This window comes from Petaurus breviceps, unplaced genomic scaffold, assembly GCF_028583685.1.
Source record: "Petaurus breviceps papuanus isolate PSGF00001 unplaced genomic scaffold, PetGlider_PUasm1.0 126, whole genome shotgun sequence".
Lineage (NCBI taxonomy): Eukaryota > Metazoa > Chordata > Mammalia > Diprotodontia > Petauridae > Petaurus > Petaurus breviceps.
In genome coordinates, this window is record NW_027185655.1 from 53944760 (window position 1) to 53970648 (window position 25889).

Below are 25889 nucleotides of genomic sequence, written 5' to 3' on the forward strand. Positions count from 1 at the left end.
TTATGAAACTTAAGTGATATTGTATTTTTATTTTATGATTTTTAGCTGAGGATTTTCTGTTTCATTTCTTAAAGCTTTCCTGCAGTTAGACAAAAAAGAACAGCAAAAATTTGCTATTGATCGACCTTCTCCAGTACCTAAGAAAAACTACTCTTTTACAAAGGAGGAGGTAAGACAGATTGATCAGGAAAATCAAAGGTTGCTTAAAGAACTCTCCAAACAGGCTGAAAAACCAAGAGCTAAGAGTGCCATTCCTAGGAAACCTGTTGCTCCACCTCCGAAGTTGTACCATAGTGCTCTCAATAGACAAAAGGAACAGCAAAGGATTGAGAGAGAGAACTTGGTAAGTCACCCCCAGACCTTAGAGGTACTAAAGAAAATGCATGTGTATTTTCTATTCAAAAGATAACTCGAATAATAATGTAATAAAAGAAAGTAAATATTAGTTTTTTTTTTTCTTCTGAGTTATCTGAAAACAGGAGTAGACATTAATAGACAATTTTATCCATTGGACAAACATTATTGATAAGCTTTGAAAGGCACTGAACTCATAGACGGGGTCGGGGTCCCTTACACGTCAATGCAGTGTTAGACTGCCCCCTTATTTTATAGGACAGGTTAACTGAGACACAGAGGAGATTGTACTTGCCTCAGGTCACAGAACTAAAATCCAAAGAAAAATAAGGAAAGTTTAAAATAAGTACTGAACTTGAAAAAAAGTTCAAGCTCCTAGTCTAGAACCTTTTATAACCACACCTCAGCCTCAGATTATGATAACAAGGTTGTAGACTATGTGCTTTTTTGACTGGAGCCTATCAGCTGTTTTTTTTTCAGTGATGCATTGACTGTCACTTGAATGGATTTGTTATATTTCATGCAAAGTAACTTATTCACTAGCAACATCAACCTGGAAGTACCAGTCTAGTAGCTGAGTCTGCCCTTGAAAATAAAAGTATAGGGGTGGCTAGGTGGCACAGTGAATAGAGCATCGGCCCCGGAGTCAGGAGGACCTGAGTTCAAATGCGGCCTCAGACACTTAACACAAAAACTAGCCTTGTGACATTGGGCAAGTCACTTAACCCCAACTGCCCTCCAAAAAGCAAAAAAAAAGAAAAGTGTATTAGCATAAAACTTACTGTAGCTATCAGAATTCCTAGTAGTTGTAAGGAATATGTCATATGTAATATGATAGTTAAATGTATGTGATAAATGTCTTTACAGTGTTGTGTGAGTTATTATGAAGGGGAAGGTTGTTACTGACTTAGTAAATCAAAGTGATTTTGTCTTAATCTTTTAAAGTAAAACTAAAATACTACTAGTTCCACAAAGATTGGGGGAAGGGGAGAGGAATATTCCATACCCAGGGAATGGGGGAACCTGTGGCCTCAAGGCCACTAAGTCCTCAACTGTGGCCCTTTGACTGAATCTAAACTTCACAGAACTTTCTATATGAAGCATAAGCATGCAAAATAATTTCATAGGTTGTACTTTTCAAAAATAATTGTTGCAACAATTAAATGTTTTAAGATAGCCATTCAAAATTTTGTGTTCTAGAGGGCTGCAAGTGGCCTTGAGGCCACAGGTTTCACCCCTGGGCTAAGTAAAGATATGAAGGTGGGAGAATGCAGAGTTAAGGACAGAGAATTGGTGAACTGGAAAGAACATTCATTTTGGAGTAAAAAGACCTGTATTCAAATCCTGACTCTGCCACTTGGTTCCTGTGACCATCTTGGACAAATCATTTAAACTTGCTAGTACTCAGTTTCCTCCTCTAGAAAATGAAAAACTTAATTCTAGTTATCACTGTGGTCTTTTCCAGTTCTAAATCCTGGGATTCCATGGTTAGTTGGACTTGTCTGAGGTACATAGATGGCATGTCTGAAAGCAAAGAATTCCCCTATATCACATTTGACTTAAAGCAAATTTAGCTGTAGTAAACAGTAAATATTAATATTCTTATAGTCTTAGTTATGAAAAGGACTCTTAATCATTTTTTCCAGTAGCCTCCCTTTCAGTTCAGGAATCCTTTCTTCAGATATCCTTGAAGGATAGTTACCCTGTCTTTTATTGAATACTTGAGGTAATAATTTTGCTGTAGAATTTAGAAAAGTAAGGAATCAAGGGATAGGGAGCCAACTGGAGGAGAAATGGACCAAACAAAACAAAGTAATACCTGATTTCTCCAAACCTGTATCCCAGTTTGTTTAAAAAGTCTGACTTCCCCTTGGCACACTGGGCCCTCTGAACCATCTGCTAGAGTCATTAGGAACCTCAAACAACATCACAGTTCCAGCTTTCTCCAGAACTTTTATCTCTCTTTGTTGTCAGTGGGCAAATACCAGCAAGAGACTTCAGAGTACTGGGACACAGGATTGACCTTTTTTCCCCCCAACATTACCTGCCCCTGATTCCATAATTTGTGCCTGTCCTTTTCAAATTTGGTTTCTTTCTGAACTCCCTGTGCAGCTATAGAGTCCCAGACCATGGGATCCTCCCTATCCCTTTTCTGGACTCTTTGAAATCTGATCTCTTAAGTTGAGAGTAGTGTGAGGTTTTATGTCCAGATTGTCCCTCCTTATCTATCTTGTTCCCATAATGAATTTGTTAAACTTCCTGATTTAGAATCAGAAGGACTGGGTTTGAGTCCCTACTCTGCTGCTTCTTAATTGTCCTGTCTATGGGGGAAGTTACTGCTTGATAAATTGAGGAGGTATTGGAATAAGGGACTTTTAAGGTACATTCCAGCTTCTTTTTTAGATTGTTTAATTTTTAAATTTTTCTCCAATTATATATAAAAATTTTTGACGTGTTTTCAAAATTTTGAGTTCCAAATTCCTTCCATCTCTCCCTTCCTGTCCCCCTCATTGAGAAGGAAAGCAATTTGATATAAATTATACATGTGTAGTCATATAAAACATATTTTCATATTAGTCATGAACAGCAAAAGAAACCACAGACCAGAGTAAAAACCCCAAGAAAAATAAGAAAAGTTTAAAAAAAGTACACTTTGATCTGCATTAAGACTCTATCAGTTCTTTCTCTGAGGACTGATAGCATTTTTCATCACAACATCACAAGTCCTTGTCTTGGATCATTGTATTGCTGAGAATAGCTAAGTCATTCACAGTTAGTCATCTTACGATATTGCTGTACATACATTCTAGTTATTAAAAAGTTACCTCCAGATTCATGTCTCCATTGTGCTAAAAGCTTCTTCTGTTTCAGGTGAAGTCCAGATGACTGGAATGTTTTGTGTCTTTAATAAAACAAAACCTTTCCATGAAAGTTATAATTGATGGTACTTTATGTACAAAAGCAGAAGCTTTCCAAATAATTTCATAGGATAATTGTTGCAGCAGTGAAATGTTTTAAGAAATCCATTCATTTACTGAGCTCCCACTGTGCCTGTAGAGCACTGTGCTAAGAACTGGGGTCCAAACAAGGATGATAAAGGGAAATTCCAGTGATGTAGTCTGCTGAAATACTTCCTGGAGTTTATGATCTATTGAATCACTAAAGACTTTATTGTAAACCTAGAACTTTTTTGTTTTTTGGGTTTTGTTTTGTTTTTTTGCTTTTTGGAGGGCAGGACAATTGGGGTTAAGTGCCCAAGGTCACACAGCTAGTAAGTGTTAAGTGTCTGAGTCTGGAATTGAACTCAGGTTCTCCTGACTACACTGCGCCATCTAGCTGCCCCTAGACCTAGAAGTTTTTGTTTTCCTCTCATTCTTCATCTTTTTTAATCTTTCCTTTTTCCCTAGTAGGACAAGAACATTTTGAGGCCTGTGGGGTTGAGACAGTTATACTGAGTATCTCACTATATAAACAAGGAAAGAGCCTTGGGGCTTTAAAAAGTACTGGCTGAAGCTCCCTCCTCCCTAGTTTCCCTGCTTTTGAATCATTGTCTTGCTGCTGAAACCCAGAATAAGCCAATAAAGGCAATATCTTTGAGGAATTGAAGCATAGATGTTGATCCTATGAGAACTTCAAAGACTATCTAACTATATAACTATGCTCACCAGTTAGTTATAGTTAGTGTATTTCTGGCATACTTTGCACCAAGTGCTACATAACTTTGGGACAAGATTTTTAGTAGAGTGGGCTGGTGAAGAAAAAAGCTGCTATTTGTTTATATTTAAAGGTAATAAATACTTATTGCCTAAGTAGAATTGATTTCTTAATCATTTTCAAGAAGGAATGAGTAGTATTTTCCCGTCATAGGTAAGGATAAATTAATGAAGTATTTTTAAAATAAAGCACTAAACTTAGAGTATTAAAAATATTAAGGCATTTATTAATCACTTATTAGGTGCAAGGCATTATACTTGTGGATATATAAAACCAAGTTAAGAACAGATAGTAATTTTGACCAGTAGAGGGGGCTATTGTTCTTGAGACATTTCTGTTAAATTTGTACTATAACTTCATTAAACACTGAAAAAAAAATTTAGAGATTGAAATTAACTTCACACACATCTCTATTACGTCTGTATAAAATAAAAGAATGATCCTGATTCATAGGAAAAGTTAGCAACAAGGTTACTTTGTTTATCCCCACTTTATTCTTCCTCTAACTAGAAATCTGTCTCTCAGATAATTGCTAGCATTTTTTCATTTATCAGTGACTTTGAGCAAGTCACTTTGACTTCATCTGTGAATGAAATAAAGATGAAGCTTCTAAGAGGAAGATAGTGATCCTTGGTCTGGGTGGAATAATAGCGACCAGAGTCTTTATACCTTTCATTATTTTTTTTCCCAGAGGAAAGAGCTCTGTCTCTTTTGCTTAGTTTTTTCATTTGAACTTAAAGCAATGTGTACTATCCAACCAATTATTTGATTTTTCTACTCCCTGTCCTTCCAGTGGAAGAATAAATGGTGCCTCAGAGTAGCCCTCGTTCTCTGGTCCATCCTGCATCACTTCAGGAACATTGGAAAACTCATCTGACAGTTCCTCAAAAGCTGCTTACCAGCATTGAGTCTTGCCATTAAGTCAGAAACAAAGACACATTCAGAAAGATAAATTGCTTTCATAACTTAGGAGTGTATGTTCCCAGACAAAAAGAAAACAATTAGGCAGATCAGTTCAGTAAAAGAGGGACCTTCTTTGAGCAACAGGTGAAAGTCTTTGTAAAACATTTAACTTGGAACCAAGCAGAATTATTTTCCTAGTCATTCAGCTGGCATTTTTTGAATGTCACTTCTGTTCTCAGTATTCTGCAGGCCCTGAAGGAAGACAGGAAGAAGATGGCTGACGCTCTCCAAGAGCTTATGATCTAGAGATTACTGTACAGCTAAGAACTAAAGAATAATGCAAAACAATAATAGCTAAGTGCTGCATGGAAGCGATTTCCTATTTTGGTGTGTTATAGACACAGATTCTTAGAAATTATGATGCACTAAAACCTATGTAAATCTGCTTTAGTACTTAAATTATAGTCAGCACTTTAGAAGGGCTATTTCTGACTCAAGCACGTACTTCAACTTTTGCTGGCCTTGCCATTTCCATCTGACAAATATACTGACACTTGGGGTAGGGACATGTGATTTGGGAAGCTGAGCCAAAGTGTTTCTTTAGATGTGTCTGTGTTCTGACAATGACAGTGGCAGTTGACGTGCTTCTTGCTTTCAGAAATTGCTTTAAAATTTTATTTGAGATAATAGTTTACATTTTTGCAGTATGTTTGTATTTACCAAACTCTTTACTCATGGTGACCTTGTGAAGTAGGATTATTTTCCCCATTTTAACAGATGAATTGTAGGCACCTTCACTTTTCTGACTGTCACTGTCTTGTAATTTAAGATAAAGAGGAAGATTCGGCATCCTGTCATTTTGCCCTGTTGTGAAAGCAGAGATAGGGAATCCAGAGAGTGATAGTTTTTGATAAAGCTACCAAACTTAGAAAGGTAGGCTGTCATGTATAATAAGCATCATTAAAAAGCCTGAGTTTACAAGTAAGCAGGTGATGTGCAAAGCCGATCTTAGAAAAGCCTCCCACAGATTTGTGATAGTAATGGCAATTAAAGATTCCCCTGTATTGGCTTGGTTTTCAAATTGATTGTGTTAAAACCCAGAGCTTGTTAACATCAAGGGAAGAAAGAGGAAGCATTCTGTGAGTGGTTCCTGATGTTGTTCCATGCCCTAGAAAACTGGCCTCCCAAATCCTTGGGTCTACCAGGTCAAACAATCACAGTAAAGAGTGACCTTCTTTTGAATCTTGATGGAACTGGGAAGGGAGTTGCAAAGGCCTGATATTCCTGGATACTGTGTCTAGGGTCATAGGAATGTCCTTAAGCAGTTTGAAGAAAAATGTTGCACTCCGGGATCTTCCCTTAGCACAAAATAATTTGTGAGATCCCAAAATTGAACTAGCTTCCTGCAAATCTGACCCTCAAAAATTAAATGGGCTCTAATGCCTTTCCAAAGTGAAGTAAACTCTCTAGATCCACCATGCTTAGAACCCTCAGTTGCAGGACTGGTTTGGGAGAAGAAAAGTATCAAATCTCTGAAGTCAAAGATCTGGGGTCTCAAAGTCATGCCCTACTAGGGGAACTTTGACAAGTGACAACCTCCCTGACCTTCTGTTTCCTCATCTTTTCCATGAGTGGCTGAACTGAATAGTTTCTGAAGTCCCTTCTATGACACTAAGACAAAGTTTTCTGGGCATTCTCTTTTGCTTGGGGGAGGCAGGGAAGGTGGCTTACTCAGTCTCATGTCTTGGATGATCAAGAGGAAAGTAAGCCAGTACAAAATTCAACAGTTCTTCACAGCTCTTCCAAACACACCCAGGTATTTTCTCTTTTGTCTTCATCTAGATACATAGCAGGTAATTAAGAAATGTTTGTTGATTGATCACAGTCCAGGCATATGCTACTAACAATTTTATTTTTTTTCAATTAGCATTTACTTTCCCCTCCCACTCACTAATAAAATCTGACATTTATATAATATTTCTTATATGCCAGGCATTGTGCTAAGCACTTTGCAATTAGTATCTTATTCGATCCTCACAACAATGCTGGGAGGCAGGTGCTATTATTATCTCCATTTTACAGATGAGGAAACTGAGGCAAACAAGGGTTAAGTGACTTACTCAGAGTTACACACCTAGTGAGTATCTGAGACTGGACTTTACCTTTTCCATTGGAAAGGAAGAAAGAAAAGAAAAACAAAGGCTTTCAATCAATTAAGGGAGGCATATGTTTATTATGTGATCATTATATTATTTATTATGTTTATCATATGGCTTTCCAGTGCATTTGTCTCTATTCTAAAATATGCTCATTCATGTATATACCCATTGTTCCTTTACATGCTGTAATATAATGTTAAGGAAAGGCAACTTCCCAAGGTTCAAAATACCAGCATAGGTGCTCTCCATTTTATTCAGTGACAAACCAAGAACAGAGAAGGTCAAAACATGACATCATTCAAAATACAGCATTTACTAGGTGTGATTAAATAATCTCCAAGTACTACCCCACCCCAGGACCTTCCAATCATTCAAGCAATTACAAAGTCCCTGTTCTAAATACTACTCCACCCCTAGGCTGTACTTTCATTTAGTCCACCACAAAGTCCCTCTTCTCAAATGGAGATTAGTTTCCAAACATAAGTAAAGTACATTCATTTGTTCAACCATAGAACACAAAAAGGTCAAAAGTTCCCTACCCCTGGATCACAATTGAATCTACCCCAGAGTTACATCAAGTTTAAGCACAGCACTTAATACCCAAATGGAGGTCTTTTCTTCATCTTGACACTAGGCAAGTTCTCAGCAATCTTAGTTCCTGGGGAGACAAGGCTTAGCAAGGCCACAAGATACATTGCCAGTCCCTTCATTAATTCATCCTCTGTCTGTAGAACAGTCCTAGAACCCCTGAAAACATTAGCAAAACCCTCTCCCAGGATTTCTGTAAACATACAACAAGAAAATCCTTCTTCAGGGCTTCTGAACCAACAGAAAGGTTCCCAGACCCCTGCAACAACAGCACTGTCCTTCACCAGTGGACAGTAGTCACTCTGTCTGCAGGACAGTCTCCAGACCCCTGCAACAACAGCACTGTCCTTCATCAGTGGACAGTATTCACTCTCTGTCTGCAGGACAGTCTCAGGGCTTCTTAACCAAAAGCCCGGTTCCAGGACTTCTTCAACAGGACTGTCTTTCACCAGTGGACAAATCTGGCAAAACAACATCAAAACAGACAAAGTACCAGCAAAACAGCCATGTCTCCTCAGTCCTTGGCAGCTCAGGGGGCAGTTCTCAAAAGTCCAGGGCGATTCAAAGTGTCCCCCAGCAATCCTTCTCAGTCTCTCTCTCTCTGCCTCCACGAGGTGCTGCTTCCAAAAAGTTCTTCTGCCTCTCTCTTGTCTCTCCAAATCTATGTCACCAGCTCCTCCCAGTTCAGGACTTTCTTTTCACATCAACAAGTCCATCCCACAGGTGGGATTAACAAGCTCTGGGTTTTAACACAATCAATTTGAAAACCAAGCCAATAACAGGGGAATCTTTAATTGCCATTACTATCACAAGATTGAGAAGAACAAGTATTTTTGCTTTCAAATACTTGGAAACCAACCACTTGGTATAGGATAATTTATAATGAGGAAATAAGAGGGCATCAGATCCTAAGTTTTTCCAAAAAGCTAAAGATACCTATGAAAGATACTATAGCAGCTGTAAAAATATGCATGTAAGGATACCTGTGACTAAAGATACTCAAAGAAACTTCTGATTTCCAAACCTAGATGAAGGATTTTTTTTTCCCTTTAGATTGGTTGCAGGAAAAATAAAGCAGGATTTTCAAAGACAGGGTAGTGTATCATAAAATATAATTTATGTAACTACTGTATTGTCCTTTTAGAAAGATTTGTACTCTATTTTGTGTCAAGTATATAATTTATAGTTAATGATTAAGTATAGTATTTGTGGTTATGTTAATAAAAAGTCTCTCTCTGGATCAGAAATTAAATCCCCTATTATAATATTGTTTCTGTAGGGAAATGAAACACTTCACTACTTCACTAAAGACTTACTGTCATGCTCCTTCATCAGAGTGGGGTGATGACTCAGTTCTCAAAAACTATAGCAGTAGAGCACAAGCACTGACTGACCCTGTCATGCATAAAGACTGACCAAGGGCCTTGTGTTGGACTGCAAAGATGAACTTAGCTAAGTTGGGTAGACATATCACTGTAGTTAGTGTTTCTTGGTCACAGCAAACTCAGACCATCTGGGTAGTCAGAGAGTTTGGGTTACAGTCTCCACTGCTAGAGGGAGTACACAAATCATCAAAAATCCAGATCTTTGAACATCATTTACGTTTGCAGGGAGAGAGGGAGGAATAAGACGGGCAGGCTTCCCAGGTCTGTGATTATATGGTGTAGGGAATCCCCAGTGACTGTTCTCTACAACTCACAGTCTTAGATGCTTGGAAAAACAGAGGTTAGTGATGTGCCCAGGGTCACACAGATGGTATGTCCAAAGGTGACTCTGAAACCCAGGTCTTACTGGTTCTGAAGCCATTTTTTTTCTGCTATGCCACAAGATTTTCTTCTAAGTTAGTGAATTAAGTGCCAGTATGGACAAACCAAAATTGAAGTAGCTGGCAAAGTAACTTCTAAGTTAATAGCATATAAACTCTAGATTTGTCTGATATCTTAATATAAATATACTTTGAAACTGTTAAAAGGTTAAGATTGTTTTTAAATGATCCACATTTTTTTTTCCATGTAACTTACACAGCAAATACTAATTCAAAGTTCTAGATGAGGGTCTTTCTAATTCTTCTTTCTAACTTTAAACTGATTTTCCTTAATGAAGGCTTTATTGAAAAGACTTGAAGCCGTGAAGCCAACAGTTGGTATGAAACGAACTGAACAACTGATGGACTATCATCGCCATATGGGCTACCTAAATGCATTCCCCGTCTCCAGACGAGTGAGGTCTACTCTTAGTCAAATTAGTCCACTAAGTAAGTATATTGCTGTTTGCTTTTTTTGCATGTTTATGCCTTTGAACCTAGCCTTTTTATATATAACTAGTTTCTCTAACATAATAAGGACAGAGGCCTTTTAAAATGCTATCACTTGAAATAGAGCATGTCATTTTCTTTGGCATACCTGACATTTAATTCACATGAATACAGATTACGAATATTTGTAATGCCAAGATCGATTTGTATTACACGGTAACCATCAGGTGAAACAGTTGGAAATGCTATTGCTAGATAGAGACAAATCCCAACAGATGTCTATATTTCATTGTGTTTATTAACATAAGAGCACTTAATTCATTTGCTTGTGGGTCTCAAAGTCAAAGATTCTTAACTAGAATTATTGCTAACATATTGTAATCTCGTGGGTTTTCTGCTCTTCATAGGGAAACTGGACTTCTGTGAGTACACAGTTCATATTTATATAGTACTTAATTTTAAGATAAGCTTTCCTCATGACAACCTGTGAAATGGGTGTTAGAAATGTTATTTCTAGTTGGACAAATGCTGAAACTGAGGCACAGGACAGTTAAGTATAAGAACCATGGTGCAAACCTAGGTGTAGTATCGTTAAATAGATTTGAAACAAGTTGAATGCCTTGACCAAAAGAGTAGTTATAAATAACCTAAAGTTAACTTGCTTAGTGAAGTGTCCTAATGAAATCTTGCATTATTTAACAGTTGTAATGGGCTTAAATTAAGGTGTGTAGAGGGCAAATTTTCACATTTTGCAAATAATGCAAAGCTAGGAGAGAAAACTGATTAATTTGATGGCAAATTCGGGATCCAGACTATCTGAATAGGCCAAAACATTGGGTTGAACCTAAGAAGATGAAATTTATTAGAATCAAATGAAAAGTCTTATGCTTGAGTTAAAATCAACTTCACAAAATGCAAGATGGGAAAGGCCTCTGCTTTTGATAGCAGCACATCTGAAGGGAAAATGTAGGGGTTTTAGTGAACTTGACTGTAAGCTCAGTGAGAGTCAGGAGTATTCGATCTAGCAACTTAAAAAGCTTCCTGTGATCTTGGGATGCCTGAGGAGAGAGCAGTTGTGCCTTACACTAGGGAGCTGCTGTCTTGATTATTCTCTCCCATTGTCAGGTCATATCTGGTGTATTATTTTCTGGTCTAGATGATAGAGGAAGGACTTTGGTAAACTATAAGAGTTTTAGAGGAAGGCAACAGATGGTAAATGGTCTAAAGATCATGCCAATTAAGAATTAGTTGAAGGAGATGCGGACCTTTTGCTTGAAGAAGAGACTCTTAGGATTTGGGGAGTTGAAACTCCCCAAGTGGACTGCCTTCAGATCTCTGAAAGGCTTTTATTCAGGAGAGGGATTTGAGTTGTCCTGCTGGCCCCAGAAGGCAGAATTAAAAACAGTAGGGGAAATTGCAGGGGCAGTTTTAAGCTCGATGTAAAGAAAAGCTTAAAATTAGTATTAGCCAGTATAAAAAATGGGGGGTGGCTAGGTGACGCAGTGAATAGAGCACCGGCCCTGGAGTCAGAAGGACCTGGTTCGGATCTGGCCTCAGACACATCACACACACACACACACACACACACACATCGTGTGACCTTGAGCAGGTCGCTTAACCCCAATTGCCCTCCAAAAAGAAGGAAAAAAAAAGAAAGAAAAACACCCAGTCAAAAAAAAAAAAGGAAGAAAATGAGCAAAACATTAGAAAAATGGATTTTTCTAATGTTATCAGAAAATGGATTTGGAATCAGAAAGACTAAATGCTAACCCACCTCTAACATTAACCATAATCAAATCCTTTAAATTTCCTGAGCCAGTTTACCTTTTTTACAGATGGAGATGATATTTTAGTACTTACCTTATAGGGTTGTTGTGAGACTCAAATGAAATAATATATGTAAGTGCTTTGCAAATTTAGCTATTATTAGTTGTGGATTCCCCCTCACAATTCTCCTCTCTTCATGCATAGGCTGGATGACCATATATCAGAGGGGATCCTGCTATGGGTTGAATTAAGTAAACTCTGAGAGTCCCAACACTGAAATTTTGTGATTCTGTCAGTTATAAGTACAACTTAACTTGATATCTTATGATGATAGTAAAGGAATCTCCTTTGAGGTGGAATCTTCACACCTTGAATCCCTTCCCTGCTTTAAGTTACCCTTTATCTCCTCCTGTTTACTCTCAGATAAAGTATAAAGCTTTATCTCATGAAATATTCAGAACCCCTGAGGGCCTCCTCACACTTGTGGCCCTCTGTAATCTAGTCCCACCTCACCTTTTTAGCCTTCTGTAAGTTCTACAGGTAGTTATCCAGTCACATGCTAAACTTGAATATCTAATAGCCTTTAATCTAATTATTCATCATTACCATCATCATCATTGACATAAAATTTACAGATCACTATTCATTTACTCTCATTTGATCCTCTTGACAATAACCCAGTAATAGAATTGTCTCTCATTCCATCTCTGCCTATTTAAATATGTATTTTAAAAATTATTCTCCTCTATTAGGTGGTGAATTCATGAGAACAGAGATTGTCTTATCATTTCCCCAGGGCCTAGAATAGTACAGTGTGTGTTGTCTGTGTTTGGTAAATGGTTCTTGGGAACCTATCCTATAGAATTGGAAGGGGATACTAAAGAACTCTCCATTTCGTAGATGAGAAAACTGTAGCCCAGAGAAGACAAATGGTTGCAGCCAGTAAGTGGTAATACCAGGACTTGAATTCCATGTCTCTTGACTGACTCCAGCTCTATTGTGGGTTTTTTTCACTATATTATAGCTGTTTTGTTCCTTTTCTCCCTCCAGATTGCCCTCACCTCCCCAAAATTGGTATCATCTTGGAGAAAAAGAAGGGAGAATTCCATTTTTCTATTTTTAGATTTTTTTAATCTTCAAAAAATGTTTTAAGATGAAAGATAGAAAATGAAGAGCCTCAGATGTCTGTAGCAGATTTTAAGTGATTGACTAATTTCGCATCTTGTTTGGTGTTATCAGGAGGAGCCTCCAGGTCATCCAGTGCGACAAGTGCACTCAGCCGGAAGAGTGAGAGATCACTTTCTGATGCATGCAGTGGCCCCCCGCTGAGACCTAAACCCCCTAATGTTCGTGCTGCTTGGTTATGAGAAAAAAACAAACATGTTATTTTGAACATTGTTATTCAGATGTCTATTGAAGTGCTCTTGTAGATTACTGTAATTCTCTGTGCAAAAGTTTGTAATCCTATTTTAAGTGAGTAAAGTATACAGCATTGTGTTTTAATTTATTGTAACTTGATGCAATATTTACTTTCCAAAGGTCAGTTTCATGTCAAATCAGTGTTTCCTATGTGGATGTATTTATCTGAGATGTATATACATATACATATACATATATATATATATATATATATATATATATACCATACACACACACACATATATGTTTAATACAGGGATGGTAGTATACAGGTAAATTTTCTCACCATATTAACAAAACTAATTGTCATGCTGACAGAATGATGGTATTGCAATACTTTGGACCCAGGATTTTTAGATATTTAGATTTCATTTTTTTCCAGTAAACTTTGAACCATGAGCTTAGTTCCTAAATTTATTTTTCTGTCTGCTTCAGGACTTAGGTGAGTGTGATTTATGGCCTGAATTTGTAATTGAAGCACTTTTTAGGTGATGGTTTTTATTAAGAAACACATACTGAAATTTTCTTTCTTTTTTTCTCAGATGGAGCTGTTAAGTTGGTCTGAGAATTGTAGGATAGAATGATAGAGGCTTACCATGGGACCATCTTGATTCTCTCTAGGTGCTCTGAGTTAGATCTTAAAACTTTGATCCATTCCCCTTTCCTCTGAACTGTAAACAAACATCAGAGAGTACAGAGTATGAATTCTCCCACATTTTTGCACCTTTTTCAGTTGAGTAGAAATATTGCTAATGAGTGAATGAAGGAAAGTTTGGAATTCAGTTCTGCTGCTTTGTGGCACTTTTTAAAGACCAAATTGGTAACAACATTAGTCTAGTGAAACAAACAGCAAAGCTAGTATTTTTTGATTCACAGTAAAATGGCACTGACATTATGAAAGGCCAAGGAGCAGATCCTGAGGCATCAGACCAGTCTATTTTAGGAGGCAATATTATTAATATGTTATGTTCTTATTTATTATTAACTGAATTAAGGAAGAACTTGGTAAAGGACTCTACATTTTATAGTAGCCCTTGATGTTGCTGCTAGTACTTTATAGGGCTATAAGGAATAGTGCTATAAAACATAAATCCTTGTTCTTAAATGTTAGTGCTTTCTTTGGCCTTACCCTGGAGTTGTAATTTCTGTCAGACTTTTATTTAGTAGTGCAAGTTGTCTTAACATTGGTAGTAGAAAGTGGATTTTAATGTACATATAAGTAATAAAAGGTAGGTTGTAATTAGAAACTTTTTCTGTCCTTATTTAAAAGCTTTTCTTTAAAAAAAATGAAATGTAATGCTGCTGTTGTTGTTATTCTATTTCTCTACTTGCCTTCTCAGCCTCCCTGCAGAATGTTTGGGAGGGTTCTGTGTTAAATGCCAAATCTTTTTTTGAAAGAGTTGTGATCTGTGGCCACAAAAATAAGGAAGTTGATTTTTATTCTCCAGTTTTAGCTCTTGCTGTGTTTTGAAATGTACTACATATGGTCAACAAGACAAGTTAATTTCTTCAGCACTCTAGGCAGTAAGACAAACTATGTTATGTTAAACATTGATTCTGAATTTTCTGACTTGTGTATCAATTCATATCCTTAGTGTCACATATTAACAATTTGTTTAGGTTTTGTGGGGAGGGAAGGGGAGGGGTGGCGGGTGGGTTCAGAGTTTAAACAGTGATGTGAAGACAAACCGACTCTGAGATTATCCTGCTTCTGTTATCGGGGATGTAATGTTCATTGGATGCTGCTGTCATAATTATTTAATGTGCTGCTCTGGTGATCAGACTATTTTGCCATTTAATACTTTGCTTATAAAATGAGATACAGCTGTATTTAATACCAAGATCACATTTTAAATTTGCACTTTTAATATTTGTATACCAACTTTCTTTGGGGGGAAGTAAGATAGGCTGAATTTTTACAGCATGTTGGACATTCAGTAATAAAAATTGTCAGTTTTTGTATGTTGCTTTTGTAAATTGGAAGGGCAAGGGGAATTAACATAAAGTTTATTATGTTCATAACTACAATAGTCTCCAAGAGCATTTTGTATGCATCTATTAAAATACTTGTGCTATCTTTCACGTCTTTGAAATGCTACTGAAACGCGTCCAAAGAGTGCATACACATAGCTTGAATATGAAAGCTACATGGGCATCTTAGGTACCAACTTAACAACTCTAGATTTCATTGATGGGAAAGATGAAGGGATCAACAGAGTATTGGGCTTAACAGGGATTGAACCTAAAGGAAAGAACAAGAGAGGAAAGTTGGAAGATTACTAGTCCTGTTCATATTGTTTTTGTCTCCACGTGGATAGAACTGGATTGCCATGATCACTCATTTGTGCCATAGAAATAGCCAAAGAGTTGAGAAAGGAATGGGGGCATCCTGAGTATAAAAGCAAAGGTACTTTGAAGGTGGCTTAAGGTAGAACCTTAACAAAAGGATAAGTTGATTGCCTAGTGTAAACATGAAGGACCATTGTATGTTTAGAATTGCTTTACATTTGAGCCAATGCTATAAAGACATATAATTGTCATTTCAAGATTCTGATATCCTAGAAAGAACCTGCAACTACAAGTCATACTCCCAAACCTTAGAGCTAAAAGGTAACTTTAGAGATCACTTAGTCCTTCCTCTCATTTTGTGAATGAAGAAATGAAAGTTCAGATTAAGTGGCTCATTCCTTAGGTATAGGATTGTTAGCCCCTAATACTTATTCAGAATTGGTTTAATCTTAGTCAAATGCTAACCTGACTCAGGCTCTTTAGAAGCAAAATGCTTCTACCCTAAATTCTGAGGTATTGAGAACTATTTCTTATAGGAGAAATCCATTTCCCTTGTTGGAAAGTACAAGGCATAGTCAAACGTTTTTATAGACTCCACAAAAACATTGTTAGCTAATATTCCAAATGAAATGTTCGGGTTGGTTTGTTTGAATTTGGCAGTGGTTTTTAAACAGTGTTCTGCAAATCCCTGATTTCAAAGAGGTTCCTTTAGGCATTCCTTGAACAGAGAGGTTCTTGTAGGGAAAATACTTTCATTCAACTCTTATCACCTCCATTTACAAATGCTGACTGAACAAAGGAGAGTATGGAAAACAGTACAGAAGTGTGATTTGATGATCACTAGTTTTTCTCATATATTTTAATGATGGAAGTCATAGAATGTGTCATGTTATACAGCAAGTGCTTAGTTTATTATCTTAGTCTATAAGTGATTGCACCTGATTTGTGGGGGAGATGACCCTTGGTCATATATGAAGTATATAATGGATAATTTTAATTTATGTGTATTTATTAACACAGGACTGTCAAACAGTTCTGACATAACTTAGGAAACTGGCAACCTTCTTAGCTCTCAAATGTTTATAGATTTTAAAAAATGTTTAGAAAAAATTTATTGGAATTATGATTCTTTGCTTTTGATCTTAGCTATCAAAATGTATTGCTCTCATTTGAAACAGAAGAATGATTTAAGATAAAGAGTAAATTCAAATGACGTTTTTCCTTTTGAATAGAATGAAACCAAGATGGTGCAAACAGCATTACAGGAATAACAGTGTCCCAGCATTTTCTTGAAAATATGACAATAATCTTGAGCTTTAGATCATTTAAAAGATAGGCCAAAGGCTTTTTTTAAGCATCTAGTCCCAACATAATTTTTCCCCTATGTAGAATTATGAGATTTCTCCTTTTAAATCTGCAGGTGTAATGCTAGCTTTATGGTGTTTAGTAGAAGTAATAGAAGCAAAGCATAAGCAATGTTTCCATTGGGGGAAAAGTGCTAAATATCTTAAAGATACTATCTGTAACAGTACTGTTAGAAATATTAGCATTAAACTAAAGGTTAGGTGTAGTGAATACCTTATAATGGGTAATGGAATCCTGTGACTATTTCTATCACTTAAAGATGGTTGAGAAAAACAGTTAACATAATAAGGTTCCAGTGGGTTTACAGTCACATTCCCTTATATATAGTTCTTAAGAGTAAATTAGTGTATAAAGCTTTAAACAACCTATGTTACTATCTTTGCTGAAAATTACTTTGGAGAAAAATTATAAGAGAAATTAAATCGATTTACCTTTTGATTAGACATTGTCTTTTTAGGAGAACCTAACTTTGCAGATTGTGTGAGACTAGTTTCTGTTATTGGACTGCCAAAGACCCTACCCCAGAAAATTGGCTTTAATTCTCATCTGCTATTGCCAGTTCTTAAATGGCTTCTGTCACATTTAGGCCCAGGAACGGACAGAAGCAGCCTTTAACTCATCTGCGACACTATGGGGATTAAAAATGAGAGAAGAGAATAAGCTTGAGATTTTTTAAGTTTCCGTGAAGGCTTTCATCTAACCATACATGAAATCTTATCTTGACCCAATCTAGAAAGTGCTGCTTTTAGCCCAGTGATCTTTCAAAATATGTGTTCTGGAACATACATTCTCTCCAGAGTTAAGGTTCAGTTTTCCCTTGGTGAAAAGCTTCTGATAAAGTCAGATAGCTAAACCTAATCTAGCTTAATGGGGTGTACACCATTTTAAGCCATGAACCAGCCTACCTCTTACCTATCTCTGACTTTACATAATTCAGCATGTATTTACTTTGTTTCCTACATTTCCTGCAGTTAGGACTGAGTGACTTAGCTATGTCTATTAATAGTTATGAAAAAAAAATGCTTCTTCAGTGACTCGATACCCCCAACAAGCCCTGAAATGCTTTCTTTTAGCATCACACTTGACTTGGCCAACAAAATCTCCTCTTGAGGGAGCAAGGTAAATTAGAGGTGGTGTTGAGAACTAACCTTCAATGCTTTCCAGTCAATACAGGTTAGCTAGTAGTTAGTTAGCTTTTGTACATCTATAAAAGCCATTCTTTCTTTCCTCATCCTTTAAGGCCCAGTTCCATCCTTCTGTAATTTCTCCCACTCCCAATCATAGCGTCCTTGCCTTTCTCTTTGACTTCTCCTTACACACATTGATTTATCATTTAATTGTGTTCTTTTTATCTTTATTCCTCCATCTATCTGTTCCTTTTGGAATTCAGTTAAACATTCTTTTTTTTTTTTTTTTGGAAGGGGGAAGGTAGGGCAATTGGGGTTAAGTGACTTGCCCAAGGTCACATGGCTAGTTTTTGTATTAAGGGTCTGATGCCATATTTGAACTCAGGTCCTCCTGACTCCAGGGCCAGTGCTCTCTATTCACTGTGCCACCTAGCCACCCCCAGTTAAACATTCTTTAAACTCTCAAATCTGCAAGAAACTATTAGGTGCTGATCTAAGCATAGTTTGGTACATAGGTGTTCAATAGATAGTTGATATCTAGATTCTAATTAATTTTGTCCCTTTTTTATAATTCTGGGTGAGTGCTTTAAGTAGTAGTAAAGCAAAACCCAAATACCTGCATAATTCTCATTCCTTTTCCCTCCTCTGTTTTAAATGGAAAAATAGGCAATTTGAAAAAGCCCTCTCTGATTTCTAATTTGTTTTCCATGTGTAGTTTTGCTGGATTTACTTTTGGGTCACGTATATTACCTAAAGCAGTGGTTTTTAAAGTTACTTGAAAGTTCCAGCGTCTTGAGATATTTCTAGCTGTCCTTGAAATAATGTAGCATATGTGAAACATTTTTCATTGCTCTCCGTTTTATTCCCTTCTAATCTTCCACCCCTCTTATTCCCCCTCAGATGGTGCATTGGGTTCATGTTCTTGACTAGCTGCTACAGAAACTTCATGCTCAAGTGTAGTGGTCAGTGTTTATAAGAATTCTTACATATTTGCAGAATATTTACAAGTAATTCATGATGTTCAGTTGTACCCTTGGGATAATTTTCCTTTGATCACAGTTAGGATTTAGAGCCCTTCAATCCAGTTTGACACTTAGGAGTTTAATAAAGTAAAAATTTAGAGAACGATCCTTAAGTAATATTTATTGAGGGTTCACATTAGGTCATCATCACCATTTCCCAAATTAATTGTAAAAGCATAGAAATAAATGTTACCTTATATTTGCTAATATACTTTAAATCTGTATAATGCAAAATTCATTTGTAGTCCAGTGGATTGAAACATGTTTATGTTATAATATCCTTGTCAGTTTTGGCGTTATCCCATATCGATGTTGTCAGATTCCCTAAGAAATGTCTACTAAACCACGGGTAACATCAGAAAATGGATCTGGGACCAATGAACTTAAGAGTTTTAATCGAATTAGACGTATTTTTTGATCTCATCATACAACACTAATACAAAAGCACCGCCCATGCCTCTCAACACATTGGACCAGGCACCTTTGAAGAAAGCTTTGGATCCTTCATCTTTTGCAATCTTCCTCCAGCAGTCAATTGTTCCAGTATACATAATATCAGCTATGGAGACAAAAATTGGTAAGTTATTTATAATCTTGATAGACGCTTATTTTCTAAAAAGTCTTAACTGAGTCCTGGCTCTCTTCATGAAGGTCAGGCTGCTGGAACTGTATGCCCCCGCTCTGTGTAATACCAGTTGCCCAAATCTTCCTTAGCTTGCTAGGCAAGGATTATCTCTTATTCTTAGTTTTCTCTGGCTACCAGTGGAATTGGGAAGAAGATAGTTATATAGATAATTCCATAAGAGGCAAGCTTTAAACAGAAAGGGACCTTTTTTTAAATCTTAAATTGAATCCCAGAGGTGATTTGCCCGCTGCCTCAGACTCTTTTAAAGAGATAGTTTCACTTGATGGCCAAATCATTGAAACAAAATGTATCAGTTTAACTGCATAATCAACTCTGCGCTCTACCCAACTTTGTCCTTGTACAGGTTCTAAAAGTGGTAGCCCAAAAGCCACCACATTGATAGAGATCTTCTGTTGGGTTCCCCCATGTTCCCATAGTCACTTTAAAATCCTTTCCTTTTTTTCTTTGATTTCTTCCTAAGAACAAAATGGGGGGGGGGGGGGGAGGAGTAGAGGGAGGGGTTAGTTTTTGATCCATAATCTCACCCTCTCCCCTTCCTCCTCCTTGCCATTTTAGGTTATGAAGAGAACTATGAATCACACAGGGTCATTCTGATGCTGGGATTACATGAACCAATCATAACCAGATTACTGAGATTGCCCATCCCCTTGTGTGCATTAAGGAGGAAGATGAAGAAAAACATACCCCCTTTCCGACCAGACTGCATCATCATCCTACGCCGGACAGTATCGAAGGGATAGGACACCAGCCCTGCCACAGCAGTTACACTCTGGGCAATCATCCAGCTTACTATAATGTGCACATTCTTGGGGTCAGGCAGCATTCCTGTAGATTAATGCCAAAAAATGCCAAACACATAAATTTGTTTACTCATCACTTTGGTAGAAAAGGGGGTGGGGGGAGCCACCATGTCCCCACTTTGTGCTTCATGCCTCTTCTTTCGATTTAGCCTATTACATTCTTTAAGTATCAAGCAGTCCATTGGGAAGTGGAAGTTTTCTAACAGGAAAGCTCACAATTCTGGGTCAGGTGCCTAACTTGGATAGGGCCTATGGAACCGATGAAATGTTTATTCCTGGGGAAGGCTTAGTTACTCTGATAGTGCCTGAAAAACTTAACCTTCCTCTTGGAATAATGAGGCCTTCAGTCAAAGAGGACAGAATTTTAATTTTCTAAATGTACCTGCCTTCCCAACCAGGAGCACTGGGACAAGTGAGTGAGGAAAGAGGCCCTCAAACCTGGGAGTCCCTTGGATAATTCTCATTCCATCCCCATTAACCTCTCACCCTTGGCTGTATCATAGACCCCGAAGTAGGCCGCCCTGTAGATGATGATGCCCTGGACAGACACACTGAAGCCTTGGTAGAGACCCTTCAGGCCATCAGACTTGAAGATCTTGGTAAGACAGTCGCCTAGGCCACTGAATTCCCGTTGAGTGGCACCTTTGCCCACATCAGCAGCCAGCCTGGTCCGAGCAAAGTCCAGTGGGTAGACAAAGCAGAGGGAAGTGGCCCCCGCTGCTCCACCAGAAGCAAGGTTGCCGGCAAAGTAGCGCCAGAATTGTTTGTGCCGATCCACACCCCCCAAGAAGATCTGCTTGTATTTGTCCTTGAAGGCAAAATTGAGGGCTTGGGTGGGGAAGTAACGGATGACATTGGCCAGGTTACCCCTCCAGAAGGAGAGGAAGCCTTGCTCCTTGGGGATTCTCACCACGCAGTCAATTATACCTTTGTACTGCTGCTCTGCTTTAATTTGTTTGCTGGCATGTTGGACCTAGAATATGGGAAAAGATGGACAAGACAGGGAAAGGAAAAGGGTGGGAGAAAGAAAATTGATTTTGTAACTGACTTTTTCCCAACTCTGGGAATGCTTCCCTCCATGCCCAACCCTCAGAACTTAACCCTCCTGCCTCTGCCTCTCACTGGGGTCCAGCATCCCAGCTTTGTAAGCAATTGTGGGGATGCCACTTAGGTCACACCAGATGTGGAGGGAAATTGCCACAAGATCAAGTCATAGAACATGGGGAGCTGGAAAAAATCTTAAGAGCTAGCCAACTGCCTCGTTTTTACAGATGTGGGAGCGGCCCGAGTAATTTGTCCAGCATCAGTGAGCGAAGAGCAGAATGCCCATTCTCAATACCACATTCTTTTCATTACCCTGGAGTTGCCCCGCTGGGGTGTCCCCCCACCAGCACGGTTCTTTGCCTTTAAGGTCGGCCAAAGAAGGGTAGAGAGGTAGGAACAGGGGATAGAAGTAAGTTCTGACTTGGGAAGGAAAAGGAAGTCGGGCAAAGGGGAGACTGAATGAGGGCGACTAAACCTCCACCACATTTTTCTGTTTCTGCGCACACCCGGCTTGGGAAGGGTAGAGAGCGTCCTGCCCAGTGTAACTCGATCCTCAGGAGGCTTTCCATATTTAGGCACTTAGTGCTGGAGCCACCTGATACCAGCAATGTCCTGTACACCTCCCGGCTTTGCACAGCCTACCTCTTTTCCCCTAGGTTAGGCTCTCAAAGGACGTTCACCCTTTTTTTTGCACCCCTACCCCACTTCCCCCTGGGTTGCGGACCGCTGGCCCAAGGCCTGTCCCACCTTTACCCCTGGCCAAGAACAAAACACCTGTCTTCAAAGCTACTTAGGTGGCGATGCCTCCCTGGGCCATGACCCTTTTTTCCTTCTGAATACATGCATACACCTTTTAGGCTCCAATCCTCACCTGCAGAAGCAGTTTGACTCTCTCGATGGGAGCAACGGCAGTCTTGGAAACCGCAGCGGCGATGCCACCTGCCAGAAAGTCTTTCAGGAAGCTCAGCGCTTGGTCACCCATGATGGAAGTCGGTCGCACCCACAGTCTCTCGGGAACTACTCCCTAACCTTCCCCCCCAGCTAAAAACCCTGACCCCCTTCTCTGTCCCACCACCACGATCCAAAAGGGGCAGAGCACTTCTCCCCCAGACCTCCTTATATGACCCTGTGTCTCGCGAGAGAAGGAGGAGGGCCCTCGGGCCATTTGGCTCCGTGCGTATTGGCTGGACAGGTGTCTGGATACCCTCTCCATCCCATTCCTCAGTAGAGGGCACGGGGGGCGAGGCGCTTCCGGGAGGCCCGAGCGGGTCGGGGGACTGCTGCTCCCGCTAGGGACATTTAAAGGGCAAATTAATATTATCTAGCTTGGGCTGTAGAGGGAACATTATGTCACAACAGCATGTGGCCCGCTGTATTTATAGCATGCTGGAGCCGGCCTCCAGTAAGGACCGACTTGGGGGGGACAGACGTGGAAAACGACTCCTCAAGGGCTTTAACCTTGGGCTTGCACTGGTTCCCTCGCGAGAGAGGGCTGCGGGGAAGGGGTCTGAAGCTTCGCACCCCACTTACTCTCCCCGCCCCAACACTTAACCCCAGCCTTCAGGGAGCATGAGAGAGCTCGCTCCTTTGGCTCTCTCCGACGAACACCCCCTGTCAGCAGCCACTCCCCTCGCAATCCTGGGGTACCCAGGAGAAATCGAGATGTGTGTTACAGCTCGTGTGCGTTTGCTGGTGCTGTGTATTATGTACGTTTCTGCTTCTCATGTAGGTGTGGGTTCTGTCCTCTCTCATTTTACATGTTACTTCAAGTCAGAGATTTACTTCCATGTTTCCTTTGAAACCCCTGGTAGGGCTTAGTATGTGACTTTGTTCACCAAGGACGTTTAATATGATGGACTGCTGTTAATGAACCTGGAGGCGTCCTGATTCAGGACTTCTCTGATCAGTTTTCCAAACCTAACGTATTCTTATCGTACCTGGGTGATTGGGAAAGGTTATATAGGAGATTATTATTATTATTATTATTATTATTATTATTATTATAGTATTACCAAGGATTATGAGCCCTCATGTGCAAGAACATAGAGGTTAGAATTTTGACTTCCTAATGTTAGCATAAACACAACTTTAAAGGAAATGAAGTTAGGGCTGAACATTAGAAAATTTTATAAGGTGATAGCTCTAAGTCTGGCAGGGACCTCAGAGGCCGTCCAGTCTGAACCCCTCATTTTACAGCTGAGAAAACTGCAACCCTATTTGAGAGAGGGGTCCTCTGGTTCTAGTCAAAACTTCCCAGTGTATTACTTATTTCAGAATCTCTTCCGACCTCTTAAAAATGTTTGCAGTATCTTTACATTGTTACAAAAAGACGACAGAGCTCTCTCTGGTATAAGGAAGCAGGAGACCCTGAGTACAAGGCAACCTCAGTAGAATGTATTCGGTGCAGCGACCGGAAGATGTGACCATCTAATGGCCAGTGTTTCTGATGACGCTGTTCGCATTTCGCTCCTCTGAGGAAGAGCACAGAGCCCAGCACAAGGCATCACACGCAGGAAAGGAGTCCTTTCATTGCCAGGACCTACTCTCTCAGACTGCCATGAGGCGTCATGGGGAAGACTTTAGGAACGGCAATTCCTAGGTTGTTATTCAAATAATAATAACAAATACTGGCACTCTTGTTAACCCTAGTAGAAAGAGCCCTGGACTTGGAGCCAGAATGTCTGACTGGCAAATACCCGATATGTGATTTTAGGTCAGTTATAAATTCGTGAGGCTTGACTTCCTTTTTGGTAAAATGGGGATAATAGTGATTGTACTTGTTGCTTCTGTAAACAAGGTTATGAAGCGAAGATGCTATGTAGACCTTACAGCATTTTATTACATTTATAAATATGTATAAATGTAATGTATATTTACATTTAATGTGAATTTACATTGAATTTATGATGTATATAATGTAAATGTACATTAAATGCATAAAATATATTTACAAATACAAATATTTATAAATAACTACATTATGTACATAAAATGTAAATTAATATATCTATATACATAGAGATATATGCAATATGTGTATATACATATATATACACACACTTATATATGTGTGTGCGCGCGCACACACACACATATTTGGTTTTTCACCCAGCATTTCATAGAAACATTCCCACATGTTTATATAGTTCATGTAATTGTCATTTCTGGGGAGCTCTGCTGTATGGGAGCTAGGGACTTGCAGTAACTACATTTGTGGAAACTTAGACATGATCTCTGCTTAAGCTGTATTTGAAAATTTTCCTGAAGTCTGGGTGAGAGCAACAAGCCAAAGGAAGAACGTGATTCTCTTGCTCCATTCTCTAGAATTAATGTAGGATTAATAGAACCTACTTCCCTTTCAACTTTGGGGTGACTTGGACTAAGTTTCGTCCTGGGGATTCTGACCAAGCAGGATCTCTTTGGCTTGGTGCCCCACCTAGAGGTTATTACAGGAAAATCTCCAAATATAGATTAGATATAGTTTATATCTAGGTTCCCACAAATGTGGAGAACATGGGTCCTCAGTTCCCACACAAAAAAAACTCAAAATAATAAATGGATGAAAGGTAGAGGATAGACTTTGTTCCCTTCCACAGAAAATGCAAAAGATGAAAAAGGACCACAGGAGCCCATAAAAAGATAGAGAAAACAGAAGGTACAAGGAAGAAGGAAGAAAACAAGTATTTATTAAGCACCTACTATATGTAAAGGGCTGAGCCCTTTACAAGTATTATCTCCTTTAATCCTTATAACAACCCTGGAAGGTAGGTGCTATTATCCCCATTTTATAGGTAAGGAAACTGAGACAGAGGTTAAGTGACTTATCCAAGATCACGCAGTAAACATCAGAAGCTAGATTTGAACTCAAGTCTTCTTGGCGCCAGGTCCAGTAGCTCTATCCACAGCTGATTCTAAATAAAAAAATATATATATATATTTAAAATACTGTAGTTCCCCTCAGAAGAAACACAATTTGGCATCACCACCTGGGCAATCCTCTGATTTGAATTGAAGTTCCACTTTCCCAAAAGTGCCTCTGGAAATTTAGACTCTTCCCTCTTCTACCCTACCCCCACCCTGCCTAGGGCAAACACATTATGGAAGTGATAAGCAATCGCTTTGACTTTGAGTCTACACCGTCCAAATAACTAACTATTAATTGAGAGGGGGCCAATGAGAGAAGTGGATGGGATGGTAAGTAAGGGTCAAATCCCTTGCCTCCCCTACTCATGTTCCTTTTTTGGCTTCTTTCTACCTTTTTGGAGGCCTTTGCTGAGAATCTGCCTTCTTCCACAGGGACTGAGTAAGAACTCTCCTTCACCTTCATCCAGGTTGTTACCAAGCCAGGTAAGGGATTGGCTTTCTTCATGGATAAAGTCACAATCTTCACAGTTAAGTAGAGACAATTTCACCTCCCTTATGTCAAAGAAAGCATCTC

General features: G+C 38.9%; 2 protein-coding genes across 4 annotated transcripts in view; one reads left to right on the forward strand and one right to left on the reverse strand.

The window, feature by feature from the left end:
• CFAP97 (cilia and flagella associated protein 97) overlaps window positions 1–15186 on the forward strand; it is a 36062-nt gene extending 20876 nt beyond the window's left edge. For 2 of the 3 annotated variants that reach the window (XM_069095993.1, XM_069095990.1), the window contains exons 3-5: window positions 75–343; window positions 9822–9972; window positions 12979–15186. In XM_069095993.1, the coding sequence (XP_068952094.1) occupies window positions 75–343; window positions 9822–9972; window positions 12979–13106 (548 nt within the window). In that variant the 3' untranslated portion in view covers window positions 13107–15186. The remainder of the gene's footprint in view (window positions 1–74; window positions 344–9821; window positions 9973–12978) is intronic. The other variant, XM_069095995.1, reaches the window with a different exon arrangement.
• A 3879-nt stretch (window positions 15187–19065) lies between these two features.
• On the reverse strand, window positions 19066–22589 carry SLC25A4 (solute carrier family 25 member 4). The gene is made up of 4 exons (XM_069095998.1): window positions 22323–22589; window positions 20894–21380; window positions 20292–20432; window positions 19066–19520 (listed from the first exon to the last, which is right to left on the reverse strand). Exons 1-4 carry the CDS (start codon window positions 22431–22433, stop codon window positions 19363–19365), a joined length of 897 nt encoding a protein of 298 aa, XP_068952099.1. The 5' UTR covers window positions 22434–22589; the 3' UTR covers window positions 19066–19362.
• Between the last annotated feature and the right edge of the window lie 3300 nt (window positions 22590–25889).

Coding starts and splice junctions, on each gene's coding strand:
- SLC25A4 (XM_069095998.1), bottom strand. CDS start 22,433: ATGGGTGACCAAGCGCTGAGCTTCCTGAAAGACTTTCTGGCAGGTGGC. Junction 21,381..22,322: donor GAGTCAAACTGCTTCTGCAG/GTGAGGATTGGA, acceptor CCCATATTCTAG/GTCCAACATGCCAGCAAACA. Junction 19,521..20,291: donor GCAGTCTGGTCGGAAAGGGG/GTATGTTTTTCT, acceptor TTGTCTCCATAG/CTGATATTATGTATACTGGA.